A 19999-nucleotide genomic window follows, 5' to 3' on the forward strand; every position below is an offset into this window, starting at 1 on the left:
GGTTTTGTTTACACTAGTTCATAGATGTCACTGATGCTCATTTGATTCTTTAATATAAGATAGTCTTTTGTTATGATCGAACTGTTTAAAGATTTCTTTAGATATATTTAATATAATTATAAAAGATTCAACATGACAAAGCCTTTAAATCTTCGGGATGGGTTTACATTGAGGTAATAGAAAAAGTATATTATTGAATGTATGTATGTATTAATAAACTGTAATAATTGTATTTTTCAGTGATTTATTGTCTCCAGACGGTTTTACCGTTGAAATTGGAGATGAATATTTCCAGGAAGAAGAAGAGGATAATTTTTCATATAATCCGAATGTATTTTTGTCAAACGAAGAATTAATCAATATGCTTAATATGGATGATTTCAAAACTGACGAAACTGAAGATGATGAAAATGATGAAGCTACAGGTACTATGCTTTGTGGAATAAGCTTCGCAACAATGAAAACAAAAATGATTCCGATAACAAAGGATGGAAAGGTATATTGAAATTAATAATAAAAATTTAACATTTTTAAAAATGAGTATTAGATAACATCATTGGATCGTTCTTAAATATAGGTTATGAAATTAATTAAACGAAAAGGAGTTGGTGAGATTGTACCATACAATGCTCAGGTCACTATTAAATATATAAGTTATTTTGAATATAATGATGAACCTTTTGATTCAACATATGCGCATGGGCATCCAAAAACTGTTCGTCTTAATCAAGACTTATTAATTCCTGGTCTAGAACTTGCTATAACCTCTATGGAAAAACATGAAATTGCTATTTTTATTATTCATCCTGATCTTGCATATGGACGTTTTGGATGCCCTCCTCGTATTTTACCTAATGAAGAAGTTATGTTTGTTATTCATGTGGTTGACTTCCTTGATAATGGGTCAGCTGATAGTTATCTTGATTTAAATATGGAAGAAAAAAAATTATTTTCAAATATTGTTAAATGTATTAACGATTTGCTTAATACAGCCAAATATAATTTTATAAACATGAAGACTAAAAAAGCTATACGGGTGTAGGTAAAAAAAATATATTTTTATTTGATACAAATATTAAGATATTACTAGTATTTTAATTTATTTTTGTAGATACGAAAAAGCTATACGTTTATTGGAAAATGCAGAATTAAAAGATGATAAGGAAGAAGAAGAAGTAAAAAAATTACTTTCCAGATCTTATAATAATCTTGCAATATGTTTTAATAAAGAAGAAATGCCACGCCGTGCTTGCATGGCTTGTAACAAAGTACCCATACCTACTGTTAAAACTTACTTCAAGTATGTTTTCCATTCATATTGTTTCAAAAGTCATGACATTAGAAAATAAAATGAATTATTTTCTTTTTTATATTATAGTCATGGCAAAGCACTGGTGAAAATTGGGGAGTATGTAAAAGGTTTGAATGAATTGCAAATTGCATACAAAATGGAACCAAAAGATAAAGATATATACAAAGAAATTTGTTTGGTTAGTGTGATATTATTCCATTATTTAATATTTTTTTCTTTTTCTCATTTTTTTCTTTTTGTTTTTCTAAAGTCTTCACTTTTTATTTTCATGGAAAATAATAGGCAAATGAAAAATATATTAAATATAATGAAATAGAAAAACGATTATGGTCCAATTGTTTCAATTTTTCTGAAAAAGAGAAAAAAGAGACTGAATTTCAAAAAGCAGCTCGAGAAATGTGTGAATCTTTTGCTAAAGATAATTATCTATCAAGACAACCATTTCCTGAAGGCTTAACACGAGAAGAAGAGAATTATATACGCGAGCAAGCAGCTGCATTGGGTCTTAATGTTGTTTCTCAAACAAAGTATGGCAAGAAGATGTTATATTTAACTAAAACAAAATATTGACTATGAAGATTGTTTTAGTGATAAGCTAACAATAAAAATAGTATTTTTTTTTTTTACGAATCGATCGTAAAACGATGTGTTTAGTGAAAAAATAAAAATGATATTTTTTTTATTAATAGTATGAAGAAGATAAATGTATAATTTTTTATTTTTATATTATTTTTTTCTAATGAAATATTCAATAATATATGATAAAATTATATGCAAACATTTTATTTGCCATTTATTTGTCAATAAACAAAAAGAAAATTCATTCTAGATAAACCAACTTAAATCATGTACTGCAGCGGAACTGATTACATTAGATAGATGATAACCATTAGTTAGGAAACAATTTTGTCCTATTACTTTACTCAAGAGAATTTTTAAGGATAGAAAATTGTATTGTTACATAAGATACGAATACATAAATAATAGTACCTATTGTTGGTCCGAGCAAATGCGATCATGTCGTTCATCGCTCAGTTTGTGTTCTTGTTAAGTTTTTTAAGTAAATACTTTGCAGTCCTTTTTTAATATAGTGTCTAAAGTTTTTAGTTAATAAAATAGTAAAGTTAATCTGTTATATTTACAGATTTATCTAAAAGTTCCACCAATGATATGCAACACCGTTTAACAGCGGATAAATCACAAGGATTTTTTTTAGGAGAAGTACTTTTAGATGCTCTTGTTAATCCAATGGGTACAGCCCAAAATGATCGATCGGTTATAAATAATATTTTCGATCCGAATTTGATAGCCGAAGATGTTACATTCGAGCTCTATACAAGAAATAATCCTGTTCAAGCATATTTTTTGAAGGTGGATGATATAATAGGACTAAAAGAATCTCCATTTGAATCTGAAAATCCTACAAAGATACTCATTCATGGATGGACCGATAGTGCAAACACTTATTGGCTGCAAGATTTTCGACAAAATTACCTAACAGTGGGAAATTATAATGTTATTAGCGTCAATTGGTTCCCTGCATCGCTGAAAGAGTATTGGATCGCTGCAAAACTAACTCGCCAGGTTTGTATGAAATGTATCGATTTATATAAAAAATAAATTGTTAGTTTTTATAATTCTGGATGGATATATCATGCTTATAGGTCGGCAAATATATAGCAGAAATGTTGAATTTTCTGGTCTCACAAACTGATCTCTCGCTGGACGATATACATATATTAGGACATAGTTTAGGAGCTCATGTCGCTGGATTTGCTGGGATGGAAGTATCCGGAACAATTGGAAGAATAACTGGCATGGATCCAGCTCGACCAGGTTTCGAATCTTCGAGTTTGAACGATTTAAGAATACGTTTAGATTCTAGAGATGCCAAATTTGTGGATATCATACATACTTGCGCAGGGACACTTGGCTTCATTAGATCGATTGGTCATGCAGATTTCTATCCAAACGGAGGAACGTTCAGGCAGCCTGGATGTCCTGTCTTCTCAGCACGTAAATAATTTTAAATTAAACTCTCATTTAATACATGACAATGTTTTCTTATAAGTGTAAACTTTTTTGTATCATTGTTATCAGAATACTGCAGTCATGCTAGAGCTCACGATTTTATGGGCGAATCTATTATCAATCCATTAACTTTCGGTGCTGTTCAATGCAATAGTTGGATAGAATTCAAAGCAGCCAAGTGCAGAGATAACTCTACTATGGTGTTCATGGGTGAAAACGTTAGTCGGAATGCTCGTGGTTCATTTTTCTTGGAAACTAATCCACAACCACCATTCGGAAAAAATGAGATATAAAATTAGAACGCCAAGGAAGATTTTCATACTATTCTCAATATGTTCTCGCATCTATAAGGTAGTAAAAATGTATATATATTTAAGAAATACGACTACATTTGTGGTACAGAAACCCACTGACTGGAAAGTAATACCTTGTTACTTTGAAAGTATTACTTGAAATAATTTGAAAGTATACTTGAAAGTAATACTTGAGATAAATAAGATTATTTATATCGTTCCATTGACGATGTCATCCTCTCCCGACGGTTTCTCTATCTCATCTCCAAAACGCATCCTATATTTCCGACGAACGGTGTCCCATTCAACTACATTTTCAATTTTTGACGCCAAAATTAAAGATGATTGGCTTTGAAAAGGACTCGAACGTAGCAGAGCGAAATTATCGTTGTCCTTGTTGCGATCCAATGGAAGTATTTTATTATCCTGCAGAGGCAAAAACTTCATTAAATTTAACACCTTAAATTTTCCTATTTCATCGACTTGACTGTTATAACGTACTTGAGAGAATGAACTTTTCGAGAGTGTACGATTCTTCATAAAACCATGCATTACACTCATTTTTTTCTTCTTATTTGCTTTCTTCTTACACATCTTTACAAGATATGTTATCCACGTGGTGAACAGATTTAACGGCGAGGGAGCAGTTCGTGTTCTCAAAGAAAGAAAAATCATTAAAACGTCAAGCATATTATCCCGATAAATGATACTTACTTTTGCATTTTACGTATAAGTTTACTGAGTCCGTATTTCCACTCTATATGACTTTGCGACTGGATATTTTGATAGGTGTCACTCATCATAGCAATTAGAAGGTTGATCAAGACGATAACGGTGACAAGCATGTAGAGAGAGAATGATATCTGGAAGCATAACAAACGTTTAATTAGAGCGAACGGCATAGTATATAAATGTTTTTTTGAAAAATCACCAACCTTAAATAAATATATTGTCCATTTCGGTTGCAACTTGTGCCTCACCGAAATCGAGAAATCGTCGGTATTTTTTTGTCCAAAAATTGCGAAGAAAAGGTATTCCGTAATGTGGATAGGATTGACTCTTACTGAAAAAAGAAATCTATGTTATAACATCATTCTTAGCGACAAGGATATAAAGAGAAACATTTCTCGCAGCAATCCTGTCTCTACTGATATCTTACTTTCCTAATTTCCTAATGATCTAAGCTTTGATATATCGCATAATGATTGAGTCGTATCGATTCGTGCTGACTGATTTCATCTCTCATCAAGTATCATTCATTCGCAATCGATTGAGAGAAGGAATGTTCGTTGTTCTAATAAACCTAATAACATGCGATGATATGTGTGAGAAGAAATGTTGATTAAGTCGAGATAGAGATAAAGAAGGAGAGAGAGAGAGAGAGAGAGAGAGAAAGAGAAAGGGAGAAATAGAGTGAGAGAAGACATATGTCAAAAATATACTCATAATTAATAAACCTTTAGTTGCATGAAGTAACGCTGAAGAATGTGAGTATAACGATCAACTAGCAGCATTGAGAACGGTATAACTATATTCTATAGTAATTAGGTAAACGTAGACACATCGCATGTGCATGATGAAATGAATATTTTTTTGAAGTCTTGTGGGATATGATTGATCATTAGCTGACAAGCTTCGGAATTCACATGCCACATCGAGTACATTACGCTACGTGTAAGACTACAGGCAAGTTGTACACTCATAATTTGTCTATGGCACGATTAGGATGCATTCTAATTACGTGACCAACTTTAACAACGACTGTTCTTAATCGTTTCTCGTGAGTAACGTCAGCACATTGCCGTGCCATGCATTACTACGCATAACATTTTTATGCAGTCATATTCTACCTTCAAACAAATTGATCGATTATAAAATTCACAACAGAAAATATACACTACATATTACATGTAAGTGACTAACCGTAACACATAACGTGAGGTGGTTCCCTAACCAGACAGGTATATCCATGGTAGCCTCTAAAATATGGTACATGTAATCGATTAGATCATGGATCGACGTGGGATTAGGTCGAGCAAAACAAGTAAAGCGTACACCGCTAACACAAATCGAGATCTAATCGTTTATTTGAAAAAAAGGGACCTATGTCTTAAGTTCTTATGAGCGATAAGAGTACAAAGAATTATCTAGTCGATCAGAGATGAGTTTAGAGTTCCTCTTCGCCTCATCAAGCGTTTGGTAAGCCAGACGTCACGTTTCTAGCTGGATCAATGGACGATGATTCCTCAAAGGCAGTTAAAGGATCCATCTCTGTAGTTTCTTTTATTTCTTCGACAGTTTTTTCAACATTATCACCGTAGAGATCACGATATTTTCGTCTGACGATATCCCAATCGACAACATTGTCGATCCTAGTCACATTATTGAAGGACAGCTGACTTCCTAATGGACTTAAATGAACTACAGACAAAGCCACACTGTCCTTGTGCGTAACTTGTGTCTTCTTCACCTTCGACAGCCACTTTGCTCCCATTTTCGAACGTGGTGACATTCTAGTCCTCTGCAAGCCCATCATATGAATCAAAGATGGTCTTTGCTTCTTTGCCGCACGTTTCTTGCAGAGTTTGAAGAAGTACGTTAGCCAAGTGGTTAAAAGGTTCAGAGGAGACGGCGCCGTGGTTGTCCTATATCATCAAGAAAGACAATCAATTGCGTGCCTAGTGATTATTGATATCTTGAGATAGTACGATAATGTTTCATACATTACGATGAAGGGATGATAGAGAAACACGACTAACGAAACAAAGCTTAAACTCGTTGCCGTTACCTGTGCATATTTCTAACGAGTTTGCTCAATCCGTATTTCCACTCGATATCAGATTGAGCTTGTATCCGTTGATAAGTGTCGCTCATCATGGCGATCAGAAGGTTTATCAACACGACCACCGATACCAGCATGTAAATGCCGAAGGCGAGCTTGAATAGGATCGTGGTCCACTCGGGTTGCTTAGGTTCGACCTTGAACTGCTCGTGAGTGGTCTGTCCGAAGATGGCGAAGAACAATAATTCAACAGCCAGTATCGGGCTCATCCTGACTGGAAATACGTGCCAACAAGATATCTGATAAGACACATCGACGCGAGAAAGAAAGAAGCTTGCATACAGATAATAAAAACATTCTCTTGCATTGTTTACTCCCTGACATGTGTCATGCCAGTGCCGGCTAACAATTGTTTAATATTTTTATGATGATTGTTAGTCGTTCTAAGGACCTACGTTTACGTCAGTGCATTCACACACTAGGCTCCTTTCGTTCCTGCCGAATACGAGAACAAATCAATCTGCACGTAACTTTGGACATGCATTATGTTAAATATATGAGAAAAGACCTAAACTTTTAATACTTCGCGTAAGTTCATTAAAAATATTCTTAAAGATATATTCCTGTGCCACATACAATGAGATTTCGAGCTAGTGTAGATGATTCGATGCAAACGCATGTATCTGGCCATGCTGACTGAGTAGGACGCAATCCCAAACTCGTAAAAATAAAGGTGACGTTTATTTCGTATAAATACAGGCACATGTAGACTACGTAACGCAGACTTACTTAGCTTCTAAAATCATATAGTCGATCGTCCTTCGAAAAGCTCGCTCTTTCATGTCTCCTTTTGTCTCTTCTCTTCGTTTTTTTTTTCTTAGTCAGCTACATAGACCTAAAATTATTATTTTAATTTTCACGCTCGCGAGATCATATTTATATAGGTGAAGTGGTCATCGCTGTTGGAACCATCGAAGCATTTGAAACAGTAGGTCCATAATCATCCTCGTTCTCATTTTCGTTGTCCTTGTCATCCTTCTCCTTGTCTTCTTCCTTTTCAGGCTCGTTCCCAGTCAAAGCAAGATACTTCTTCCTGATTGAGTCCCAATCAACCACACTCTCGATTCTAGTAGCACTGTTAAAGGACAATTGACTGCCTAATGGGCTCAAATGCATTACCGAAAGAGCTACGCTGTCTTTTGGTTGGACCTGTCCCTTCTTGACTTTGGCCAACCACTTTGCACCCATTTTGGATCTTGGAGATAATCGACCGGTACGTTGAAGACCCATCATATGTACCAGAGACGGTCGTTTGCGTTTTGCCGCACGTTGTTTGCATACTTTGATGAAGTAAACGATCCAGGTTGTTAGCAAGTTCAACGGGGATGGAGCTGTGGTCGTTCTGCAACATGGGGACGTATTTTCAATGTGTTCCAGTTTAGCCACCTAGATTGAATCATAATGGATCATAACAAAAAACAGAGGATCTGAATCTCATCATACTAGGCTATATTTTATCAAGTAAATGATTCATCAGCTAAAGATCTACACGGCAAAGTAAATGTCACATTTGCTTTCCTTTTCGATCAGATTGATATTAAAGAGACAAATGTGTTAAAGAAAAAATATCAGGCTTACCTGTGCATATTACGGATTAATTTACTAAGACCGTATTTCCACTCAATATCCGATTGTGCTTGTATCCGTTGATAGGTGTCGCTCATCATTGCGATAAGCAGATTAATTAACACCACTACCGAGACCAACATGTACACGCCGAAGGCCAGCTTAAAGAGGACCGAGGTCCAGTCCGGCTGATTGACCTCGACCTTGAGCTCGCTGTGTGTCGTTTGACCGAAGACGGCGAAGAACAGATACTCGAAGGCAAGTATAGGACTCATCTTTACTGGAATTCGAGGTACACAGAGGCATCTTGATTTTCTTTATCGTTTCTTTTTGCAATCTTGCTTTTTCGTGCCATGGCAGGCTGTGGCTACTGGTGGTACTCACTACGAATTGACTCGCGTGTTTATCGTAACGAATACATAACGAATGAACGAACGAACGAACGAACATGCTCATGCTTTTGTTATACGATCTGTGGTCATGCTCGGGCTGAGTATAACGTTGAATGCATGCCAAATTTGATTGATTTAATTTGTTTTTATTTATTTGTTTTTTTTTCCTGGACTTGTATCATTCTTCTTCTCTACGCATAGCATGCGTGTGTTGTTTATTGATTACATTATATATTATATGTCATAGATTTGTTCTAAGTCGCCGCGAAGATATTCAAGCCCCGTGCAAGGAACTGCAGCTAATCGAAGATGCTTCAAGATGCAGCGATCCTTTGGAATTTCTCAACACAGCCACATTTCATTATTTTTATCAATTCCATCGATTCTTTTGGGTTAGGTGATCCCTTCCAGACGAACTTCACTTTCTGCGTTTTAACAATGAAACGCGTGCCGGAATACACCACGAACATACGTACGTGTTTGATTTGGTTTGCCGTGAGTGAAAGGATGCAACATGCAAATTAAATCATTTTCAGCATCCGGATCACTGAAGATCTCATTGATACGACGTGGAGATGATACGCTGATTCTTGATTTAAAATGATGACATTAGATGCGATGAATGCATGCAAATTTTCTCAATGAGATTGCCTTGATCAAAAGTGTCAACGTACCAGTTAGTCAACAATTCGCCTTCGACAAAATTGAAGAGAGTCGTAGTACACTTGGGAGATGTTTCTAAACGGGGTATCGAACGTAAAGATAATAATAGCGTTCGTATATCAAAAATCGATTCATTCGATTTGGTATTCCTAAGACGTTGTTTTTGAAATATTATTATCTTCCCCATTAGACGTAAAACGCGAGCTGGAGTCGAGGAAAAACGCAAGTACAAGTACATATTATAAAAAAGGATGAACACAGACAATCGGGGGAAAGAGGATGGTTGCAAAGAACACGGCACATAGAAAATTGGCGTTCCGACGACATGCCGACAGTGAGTTAGCTTTGAATTGTTTATCGTGATATACATATAAACGTACGCTGCGTTTCGGAAGTACTTCATGAGTTTGTTTTAGGTCTTTTTTTTCAACATGTTCGTTTAGGCCGGATTAGTTCGCTTTCTTATTTAGACTTCAAAACTGTAGATATATAAAAATGTTTTGTAGTTGTTGGGATTCTATAAAAATAGAAAAGAGTCCCTGTGATCCTGTGAAAAACAAAAAAATAATAATGAACAAAAAAATTGTCCCTATCCGAATCGCAGCGAAAATGCACGGATGGAAAACACAGTTCTCGTCGATTTTGCAGAATATTGCTGTTATCAGGCAACAGTCTTGGCAGGCAGCACACAGACATGGCGTACATCATTCAAGATGCACAATGCAGACGGGACGACACTGACATCGAGCGTGTCCTGCATTCAATTTTTGCGCACGTGCCACTTTGCTTTGTTTTATCATTGTTCTCAATTTGCTGCTTTGTCATTCTTGTCGATCTGGCAAAACTTACTCTCTTTGGAGTTATCGTCACAACATTCATTCTTTTTCTTGTAGCGGCTGAAGTGACGAGGAGTCGCCGGTGCTGGCGTCTCCATTATCCATTCCGTTAAATTGGCAGACATATCTATCATTGTAATTTTCTCTAATTACGTCTTTGCCTCGTCTTAAAGGAACCTAATTTCGACCATTCCTATTATTTTAATTAATGTATAATATCTCAAGTTTGAATCAGTTTTAGCCTCTGAAAAGTTTCCCCAGTAAAATTCTTTCCCTTCGGTGTATATATATACACATACATAAGATATAGAAACATTTACATATTTACATATTTCACGGATAAGAAATCATCGATTAGTCGAATGAAATTCCTAAAGATATCAATAACCCGAAGAAATTTGTACGTGATCTACAATTACCAGGAAGCACGGATGATCTGCTACAGAAAACGGTGTCTTGCTTCGTTTCATTATTCGGACGCAATGACGTACCGATGAAAAAAAGCACTCGCTACATCCTATTAAATAGTTGTCTTTTTTGGATTAATTGGCCTTAAAGCGATTTTCATTTCTAAAGTCTAAACCTACGTTAACATCTACGCTGCTACCATCTATATATGCGATCATATTACGGACATAAGAAAAGAATATTATGATAAATAAATTTGTAACGTCGGCAAATCTGAAGAGAGCGAAGATAAGATAAAGGAAATACTATGAGCTGGCTCGTACGTATCACGAAGCCAGTTATTATAAGTAGACCGAACTTACCGTCGTGAAAGGCACTCTCAGTTTTTCCGTTCACAAGATTCGCGTTGTTCTGGAATGCTTGGTTGAGAGCGACGAAGTGCATGGAAAAGCCAAAGACGAAGATGGCCAATACAGCGAGGAATCTGGCGAGATCCTTCATGAGATTGCCGATGATGATGGCCCATGGTCCAAAGAGGTGATGGAAGGATAGAAAGTCCAGGATCTGAACGCAAGCTAGCAGGAAACTCAAGGCGAAGAGTTGATTTCTTAGATATAATAACGTTGGCCAATATGTATGTTTGATTATGACGAATCCCATAAGATGAAAGGCAACACCGAAGATACCGAAGAGAAGGACTGCTAGTTTGATCCAGCCAAGGCCACTCTTATCACTGGGATTGGTCAGTTCGAAGAGTAGAAGACCCGACAGCATCACCAGAAGACACCATTCGTACCAATAAGGTAAGAGATTGGATCTTACGACTGGATATATTGGTGTTATCCCAACTAGCATCAGAAACACCATCAGATAAATGTGGGACGTTAAGTACGACATGAATTTTATGATCGGCACGTTGTTGTACTTGTGTCCAAGTGGCAGAGCAAAGACTACCCAAACTGGTGGGCAGATCAGAAAGGCTATGAATAGGAGGATCGTTCTGAAAGCGTTCCAGTTTAGGCTGCCTTGCCAAAGTTCTTGGAGATAACGTTGTACAACTGTATGAGCTATCACCTCCTTCTGTTCATTTTCAATCAGCACATCCAAGAATTCTACGTTTCTTCGATCCATAGACGTTAAAATTCTGCCAGCTGAATCGGCACCTGCTGCAAGAGCGAGTAATTCTGTTGCCATAGCCTCGCATTGCTTTCCAGCTGCTATCAAATCTTTTGCTCGTTCCTTTTCCTTCTCCGATAATTTCATATAGATGTTGGAAAGTTTAGCTGCAGTGTCCACAGGTGCTGGAGACACCAAAACAAACTCCTCGATAGGCTTGTTGTTGTTACTCTTACTGCAAACCATCATGTTGTAGACGAACTGAAATAAAGAGATGTTTCTCTGTTAACCAGTGGGCTTTTCGAGTTTGAAGACAAATTAATTGAGTTGATAAATCGTTGATAATACAGGTATGAGAACTAATAGCGTTTTGCGATGTTTTTTTTCCTCAAGTAAAGAAAGGATATTCAGTGGAAGGTCATAACTGCAATTCCATATCGCGTGTACGACTCGCGTTAAGTGCTAAGTTATTACTTTGGAATATCGATTCTAGCAATGAGAAAAGTTTTCTCATACTTATCATTGAGAAAACCAGGGTGTGGTTCTAGCATCTTTTATCATTGCCCTTGATAACGCATAAAATTTTACCCTTCTGTCTTCCATAAGAGCATAGGTGTCGTGTTCCTTTTCCATCAAATACTTTAAAACGTCATTATGGCCTTCGGAAGCAGCGAACCAAATAGGAGCACAACCAAGGTTTGTCTCGCTTTTTGGTGAAGCTCCACTTTCGACGAGTAGTTTGACGACGTCGAGATAGCCAGCACGAGCAGCGCAATGCAAAGGAGTCCAGCCATTCTTATCGGTAGCATTTATTTCTGCTCCTTGACCTAACAATACCTCTACCATTTGATAATGCCCATGTGTTGCAGCTATATGCAGGCCAGTTTTTCCATAACGATCGGAACTGTGCAACAATTCTGCTGACCTGCTGAGAAGAAGACCAACCACAGTGATATGCCCACCGAAACAAGCTAAATGCAAAGGATTGAATCCATTCTCAGTAGTCGCTGCATCCACCTACAAAATATTTTTTTATATACTATTCCATTGTATTTTGGGCTTTATTCAGACGTAGTCATTCTGTAGTATTCTTTACCTGTACTCCAGCAGAGTTTAAAAGAAGTCGTACGACGTTTTCATTTCCTGAATAGGCTGCTAGGTGGAGGGGTGTCATGCCAGATTCGCTTCCTAATTCTCCTACCAAGGAACCGCCGGTAGGTGGATCGGATTTGACAGTTCCAGGAACATTCGTCAATAGCTCTCTGACAGTATCTGGAAAAAATTGTAAGAAAGGAGTGAAAGCAGGAATTGAGAGAAATTGTTCGTTGTTAGCTCGTTTTTGTTAATTTTGTCGAAGTATTTAGGTCGATGGGCATTTGAGGCGACGAGATACAAATAATTAACGTGACTGGACGGAACAAAACGGTACTTGAACATTCTTGCACGAGCTAGTTATATAGTTTCTAAGTTCGTGACCAGCGACACCTAAATCTTAAACTTCGAGATCAGGAATTTACGATTAGGTAGCGCAAATGGTCTTGAACTTTCGACCGTCGGTTTAAAATAAAACTCGAGCAATTCGTTGATTTTCTTCGAAATTCTCCCAGTGTACAGTAATCTGAGAAAATTCCTATGAGCAAACAAATTCCGCATTGTCGTTTAATCGCTTAATCGTGTTTTACGAGCTCACGATAACTATTATTTTATTCGATGAATGTTGCTCTACCTTTTACTGTTTTTCTTAAGGAGGCAAATTTCAACTATTTGTTACGACCTAACGATTATGTATTTCCTTTTGCACGAAAGATCAAAGATAAGTCCTTAGAAAATCTATGCAACGCAACAAAAGAGATTTTCGCGTGACCGCATTCGTCCTCGTGGGGAAAGTCTCACTTTCGGCGACATTACCGATCACTACGTTTGACTTTAAACCAGTCGGAAGAGTCACGCGAAAATCCTATTCCTCAATGTACACATGCCAAAATACATGCAATAGGGTACGGTGAAAAACGATTTGCTGGAATCACGCATGGGTATGATGACCCTTTTCTAACGGCCAAACCAAAAGGTTCGTACCAGTTACCGTTGATAGATGGTAGTTAAATACGCGAATAATACTGCAGTTTAAGGATGATAACTTGCATTACAGCGTGTAAGTGAAACTTTCATTAAAAATAGATTCTCGACCGAGTTTTTTAATCGAATATCAATTGACTTTGGGATATTAGAAGATCAGAAAGTTTCTTGAACATTTGTATATTTTATATTAAATATAAAACAGACTTACCGGCTTGGCCAAAGTAAGCAGCAACGTGGAGCGCCGTTACACCCAATTTCTTGCTCGAAATTCTCAAAGATTGAGAAGATCTCATCACTTCCAGAACCTGTCCATGTCCGTGTTGTGCTGCCAAATGTACTGCAGTGAAGCCAGCACGATTTTCATCGGCACAGGAAGCACCTGCTCTTACCAAGGCCTTCACTACTTCGGCATGACCACCTTCGGCAGCTAATTGAAGGGGCGTTGCCTCGGTCAACTTGTTTCTCGCTGAAATTACACCCTGACGATCAAATTTCATAAGTTCCTCTATCACTCTTACGCTTCCTTGCATCGCTGCTATATGAGCGCACGTGTTTCCGTCTTTGGTGCATGCCATCACCAAACTTGGGTGTCTCTGTAGAAAGAGTTGTGCCACTTCGGCGTAATTATTCATGGCAGCGGCATGAATGGGCTTCTGTCCTTGATCGTCGGTAGCGTCTATGCTAGCACCAAGTTCCAAGAGAAGCTTGCAGACTTCCAATTGACCAGCGCCTGCTGCCAGATGAAGAGGAGTCTGTTTTCTCAGTGTAAGCACGTCTATCGCAGCGCCATGATCCTGAATGAGAAATCTGACCAAGTGAGAATAGCCATTCATCGCTGCCAAATGCAACGCCGTTCTACCAACGCGAGACTTTGAGTTTATGAACGCTTTGTTCGCCAGTAAGGCATCACAGACTTGAAGATAGCCATGTTCCGCGGCTAAATGAAGTGCCGATCTACCCTCCAAGTCGAAGACGTCTACTCTGGCATGATTAGCTAAAAGATTCGTCACCAATTCCATGTGACCACGATGAGCCGCTATCAACAGAGGTGTCCATCCAACTGCACTTTGCCTGTTCAGAGCCTTCTGAACTTCTGTAGCTGACATATGACTGATCATCTCGGAAAGTACTTCGTTGTTTCCAGCTAAGGCACAGTGATGAAACGCAGATTCTTGAGCTTGTCTAGTTTGTAACGAAACATCAGCACCTCCTTCCAAAAGTGCACGTATAACTGCACGATCATCTCCTGGTGTTATAACTTCGGATGGTTCGATTTGAGCGGCGTAATGCAAAGCACTGGCACCCTCGTTCGTCACGCTGTTCACGTAAGAAGTTGCAACCTCTGGTCCTTTGTTCTGCTTTACAAATTCGATCAGATGACGGACCACGTCTGCTCGACATCCCCTGCAGGCCAAATGTAGAGGCGTTTCACCGTTCTAACAAAAGAGAAACAAAACGTACAAGTAGGATCGAAGAATTAAAACAACAGCAATCGGCCTAATTTCAACACTAAGTCCGATCATATAAGCCTGTGAACTCTAAAAATACGTACATTGGTGCCATCATCGAGTGCCATTAAGCGTGTTTGTTGTGCAATAATCGTTGAAACATAAAGAAGTAACTCAAAGGTTGATAGCCAAACGTATTTCTCGTACTTTCGACTTGAACATCGGATCGCCGCCGTCCTCGAGCAGAAGTAATAAAGTTGCCAAGTTCCCATGACTGGCAGCTACGTGAACAGGAGTTTGTCCATCGTCCGTTGTCAAATTGGGCCCAGCTCCAGATTTTAATAACATCAAAGCACACCTATCGCCGTCTGGAACTCGTGCTGCTATATGAAGTGGAGTCTCTCGAAGTTTGCCACCCCTAACGTGCACCTCAGCTCCATAACCCAATAAAGTTTCAACGACAGCTGGCTTGGCACTCTCCACGGCTATGTGCAACGCCGTGTAATTGTCGTTCGTTGTTGCATCCACCTGTTCAGAAGAATTTCATAGGAGTCAGTTCTTCGAAATCAATTTATTCGCGTCTTCGAAAAAGAGGATTAGAAAGAACCGACCTTTTCTCCTCTTTGTAGGAGTGTACTAATGATTCCCACGTGACCATATTTAGCTGCGGTATGAATAGATCTTGCTCCGCGTTTATTTGGCATGTGCAAGTACACACCCTTTTTAAAGAGCATCGTGGCACATTCCGAGTGCCCATTCAAAGATGCTATATGCATTAGGGTGGAGCCGTCTTTCGTTCTCTCAAAGATGCTGGCCTTGAATTTATCAGCAAGAAGTTCAATTATCGTGGCATGTCCATTTTCCGCAGCCAAGTGCATAGGAGTACGATCTTGATGATCAGCGATTGATGCCGATGCTCTAACACCGTAGAAGTACTTGACTAAAATCTCGTCACCTTCGGCGCTTGCAATGTGCAATGCTGTTTGACCTTCACCCTGCAACAATTATTAGATTTTATTATCTTTTTATGATATTGTTCGTTCATATCAGTCGTAAATCGATCTCTCGTTTGCTAGTTAAATAGAAATAATATGTCTAGAAAATAGAACCTTTTTTTAAGATCTACGAAGCGTTTCCTAATAGATCTCATGAACGACTAAAGACTTATTTTCGAACTGAATTTAAACCAATATACGCACTGCGACGATTAGCCTCATACATTACGCATGCATGCCTTTCAACCCTAATATTAATGATAGTAATTAAATTAAGATGACGTAATTCGGTTGTTGGAGAATTATAAAACAGTGTGTCGGAGAGTTATAAAATGATTTAGCATTTTGGTTAGATGAAGAGATTTTAAATCACAATGAATGATGACTTTTCTCATTACGTTGAACACGCATTTCTTAGTCTAGTAAACGCCTATGAAATTAAGTTGACTCGATCGATACAGTCAGCGCGAAAATGTGATTAACATTTGTTGGAAGTCTAATTGTGAAACTTGTTGCTCTACGAATTCCATTATTGTATTTTCTTCTTGGATTAACATACATTTTGCATGTCTATCGGAGCTCCGTAATCCACCAGAATCCGAACCATGTCAATGTCCCTTCGTCTAGCAGCCAGATGAAGAGCCGAATCTCCAGCTGGAGTGGTAGCTCGAAGTTGATCTGGTGCTTGCTGAGATAATAATTCACGGCACATGGATTGATTACCAGCTTCGACTGCCAAGAGAAGTGGTATCTTTCCTCTCTATCAAACGATTAAAAACATTTTCTGTTTAATAGCTTTATTGATTTTGCGATTAACATTAATTGAGAACATTTTATTAAGTTTATCTTTAACAAGAATTCTATTGAAGGAAAGGAAAAATCGATCTCTCATAAATCTACAGCGCTGATCGATATTTATAGATATTGTTTATGATAGTCGTGTAATCGGTACGAAATTGGCATCGTGGAGAAGAGAGAGAGAGAGAGAGAGACTAAGAGGGAAAAGAAAAAGCAAAGAAAAGAGGAGAATTATGAGGCAAGTCGGTGCCAGGTAGCGATGTTCACCGATTTGCAAGCCTCGTGTCACGCGAGAAGCAAACGAGGATCGTTTCGAAATTTTTTTATCTTCTTTCAATTGGAACTTTTGTACGATTAAGTTGAGATCGTGCCTTCGGTGCAAGGAATTACACGAACGTTCCACTTTTTAACTTTAATACGTATCATTGATCTTCCTTACCGAAAGCAAAATCAGAGTTATTTCATTCAATTTTGGATATCGACACATTTCCGGTGCATTCACTTACACCATCAACTTTCAATCTGATGTCTTTTCCTGCTGCAGCCAGTAGAGCACGTAAAATTGATGTTGCTGTACCAGTTTGCCTAGATGCAACCAAATGAACTGCCGTTTGTTGCCTTGCCTAGTATAAAATATTTTTTAGAATCTTTTAGATTTTATTGCATCGTTTATTTTTTACAACTTTGAATTTCTTTTCGATTCTTACCCCTCCGGTAGCATAAGGATCAACACTTTTTTTCGAAAGAAGCAACTTGACCACATCTTCTCTCGAATACATAGCAGCAATGTGCAAAGCATTGTAATTGTCCTAAAACAAATTAAATCTGTATAGCACATTGTCATCGTTTTTAAAGAGATTATTCCACGAACTTTATAATCGTTACAGTTCAACCTTCTATTAATTCAAAGAGAAGCATTTCCCAAAGTAATAAAGTAACACGATCGTAAATTGCACTTCGCCGCACCCTACATTAATCGGACGAATCACGGCAATGGTTCCGCCGTTTCAATCACGGTTTATTAGCGTGCAATTTGAAAATTATATTGAAGCCGTAGCGAGGGCGGTGGCCGTGGTCGATATTCAACCAGCAAGGTACACGATCGTGCTATTGTGTTTCAAAGTTTAATATGGGTATGGAAATTCCATCAAATTCCTTACAATGATAAACGAAAATCTCTGTATATTAGATGTCGGATTAGATAATTCATGTTAGGCAATTTAAATGATAGTTATAGAAAGGGACATTTATTATGTTTGATTCGAGATTGAAAATGAAAGTGAACGTCTGTAATGACAAGTAAAAATGTTAGCATTATGTAATGTAACTTTAGTGAATTCTCGGGTCAAGAGCTTCGATCAGTAGAGTATTCTTAATCTCAACATGATTATCAGACTTCCTTTTTTTTCGTCCTATTAAATTGACCGGCCTAGTTGCTTACTTACATACTCTTTGTCGGCTCGACAAGCCCCTTGGCCTTGGCCCTCCTTCACGCAATCCTACCACCCTCTCGACTTTGCACGGATTAGAGGTAGATCATTAACTGTACAGGTTTCGTGTCTAACGCTACCTTTGCTAACTCAGGCTGGTCAAGCGATATTATTATGTGTTAGGGTACCACGTATAACGCACGAACTAAACGTAATGGCAATGTCACTTGGCCGAGCTAACTATTTTAATTTTGGGGTAATTTTAAGGTCGTCAAGAGAAAAGCTTCGACTTTCTAATTCCTAACATTCTTATTATTCTCAGAAAGAAAAAAACTGTTCATGGTCGAACGAATCATTACTGGCTACTTGCATTGTTCCGTGCTCCAACATCAGCACCCAACTCTATCATCCTGTCCAGTAATCCTGTACGATTGTCCTTCACTGCATACATCAAAGGCGTCATTCCAGTCGTCTGATAATAATATATTTGTTTGTTTATTTATCATCCTCTCACACTTTTTAAAAATAATTTCTATTCTTTTATTGAGTCAATACTTTAATGATAATGATTTTACTAACCGGGTCCATAAGACCAGCCAGAGGTGCAATGAAACCTTCCTCAGCCGCATTTTGGACCGCCTTTTCCATAGATTTGAGCAGCTGGTCCACGGGTGCCCATTCTCCGCGTGCAGCAAGTGCCAAAAGTCTTTGGGCACCTTCCCTGACAGTGGCACCTGCCGATCCAGGTTTGCTACCCGGTTGAGATGGTTCTCCACCTCCATTGCTACCCGTTGATACCGAAGCACCATCATCCTTTGCACCAGCTGGACTATCTTCTTTATTCGGAGTATTCTTTTTATCGTCTTTGTTGCTTTGAGATCTCTTGTTACTGCTCATGTTACGTCGTACTGTCTTTCTTCGCCGAACATGGTTCGATCTAGTTCTTTTTCCACATCGAACGTGATATTATCTTGAAAGAAAATCTAATAAGATCTTTATTGATTTTGGATTATCGAAGATTGTTTAACAATAAATTAGAAATTTGATAGCGTATCATTAATAACGTCAGACATTAGGCTTCTAACGAACGCTTTAGGTTCGTCCTACCACCACGGTAATCCTGACGATTCTGAAGACGAACTGTTAAAGCCGAGCAAAGTAGAAGGCTTGCTCTCCGACGTTTGTAGGGGAATCGACCAATCGTAGTTCGTTAAGGTAACGGTAACCAACACTAAGAACTTGATAGGCCATTCGAACGTTTTCTCAGTGTGTTTTCGTGACTAGGCCGTTCGTACTGCTTTCGTAGAGTGCAAGAAAACGAAAGCTGGTGACTGTATCGAGGTGGTGGTTCATAAGGAGGTTGCTTGTACATCGACGTGGTGGGAGTTTGGATTTAACGTCGACACGCGACTTCCGGACCAAAATGTTGGCACGCCATCCAAGTCCAACCTCTCCTTCTTTCTTTCTTTCTTTATTTTTTTTTTATCATTTGAGACATATCTTCTTTTTTTCCTTTTCAACTTTTTATTAAAAGTCTACGTGCCGTCCCTTCTTTTACTTCATAATGATAAGATTTCATTATCTATAGATAATATTTTATAATATTCCCGTCAGAATTTTTTTTCTTATTATCATTTATTAAGATTTGTTTCTTTTTTTTCACTTTCTCTCTCTCTCTCTCTCTCTCTCTCTCTCTCTCTCTCTCTCTTCATTTTGATAGTCTAATACACGAAAATATACATATAAAAAAAGATGATAAAAACAGAAAGAAAATGATTATGAAACAAAAA

At 37.9% G+C, this 19999-nt stretch overlaps 3 protein-coding genes and 1 long non-coding RNA gene across 7 annotated transcripts; 2 read left to right on the forward strand and 2 right to left on the reverse strand.

Moving 5' to 3' along the window:
* The first annotated feature begins 36 nt into the window (after positions 1-36).
* LOC127071147 (uncharacterized) lies at positions 37-3725 on the forward strand. The gene is made up of 9 exons (XM_051010081.1): positions 37-173; positions 241-496; positions 578-1038; positions 1112-1300; positions 1379-1490; positions 1595-1879; positions 2441-2896; positions 2977-3328; positions 3413-3725. The coding sequence occupies exons 1-9, from the start codon at positions 133-135 to the stop codon at positions 3634-3636; spliced, it is 2376 nt and encodes a 791-aa protein (XP_050866038.1). The 5' UTR covers positions 37-132; the 3' UTR covers positions 3637-3725.
* On the reverse strand, positions 3691-5699 carry LOC127071041 (short transient receptor potential channel 7-like). The gene is made up of 5 exons (XM_051009832.1): positions 5560-5699; positions 4572-4699; positions 4351-4499; positions 4138-4291; positions 3691-4062 (listed from the first exon to the last, which is right to left on the reverse strand). Exons 1-5 carry the CDS (start codon positions 5567-5569, stop codon positions 3847-3849), a joined length of 657 nt encoding a protein of 218 aa, XP_050865789.1. The 5' UTR covers positions 5570-5699; the 3' UTR covers positions 3691-3846.
* Positions 5700-5705: 6 nt separating this feature from the next.
* LOC127071046 (serine/threonine-protein phosphatase 6 regulatory ankyrin repeat subunit A-like) lies at positions 5706-19598 on the reverse strand. 3 transcript variants are annotated; one of them, XM_051009841.1, is made up of 14 exons: positions 18789-19597; positions 18580-18681; positions 17487-17588; positions 17286-17402; positions 16541-16741; positions 15598-15981; positions 15194-15514; positions 13747-14974; positions 12556-12731; positions 12048-12476; positions 10706-11720; positions 9949-10062; positions 6425-6692; positions 5706-6281 (listed from the first exon to the last, which is right to left on the reverse strand). In XM_051009841.1, the coding sequence occupies exons 1-14, from the start codon at positions 19104-19106 to the stop codon at positions 5825-5827; spliced, it is 5232 nt and encodes a 1743-aa protein (XP_050865798.1). In that variant the 5' UTR covers positions 19107-19597; the 3' UTR covers positions 5706-5824. The 3 variants fall into 3 exon arrangements, with proteins under 3 accessions (XP_050865798.1, XP_050865797.1, XP_050865799.1); XM_051009840.1 differs by lacking the exons at positions 5706-6281; positions 6425-6692 and adding exons at positions 7141-7820; positions 8057-8324 and having other exon boundaries at positions 18789-19598; XM_051009842.1 differs by lacking the exons at positions 5706-6281; positions 6425-6692; positions 9949-10062 and adding exons at positions 7141-7820; positions 8057-8324 and having other exon boundaries at positions 18789-19598.
* LOC127071047 (uncharacterized) lies at positions 8331-9905 on the forward strand. 2 transcript variants are annotated; one of them, XR_007784815.1, is made up of 3 exons: positions 8331-9209; positions 9290-9433; positions 9748-9905. It is a non-coding gene; the product is annotated as an uncharacterized LOC127071047 (long non-coding RNA). The 2 variants fall into 2 exon arrangements; XR_007784816.1 differs by having other exon boundaries at positions 8331-8908; positions 8973-9433.
* Positions 19599-19999: the final 401 nt, after the last annotated feature.

This window comes from Vespula vulgaris, chromosome 20 (assembly GCF_905475345.1).
Source record: "Vespula vulgaris chromosome 20, iyVesVulg1.1, whole genome shotgun sequence".
Classification (NCBI taxonomy): Eukaryota; Metazoa; Arthropoda; class Insecta; order Hymenoptera; family Vespidae; genus Vespula; species Vespula vulgaris.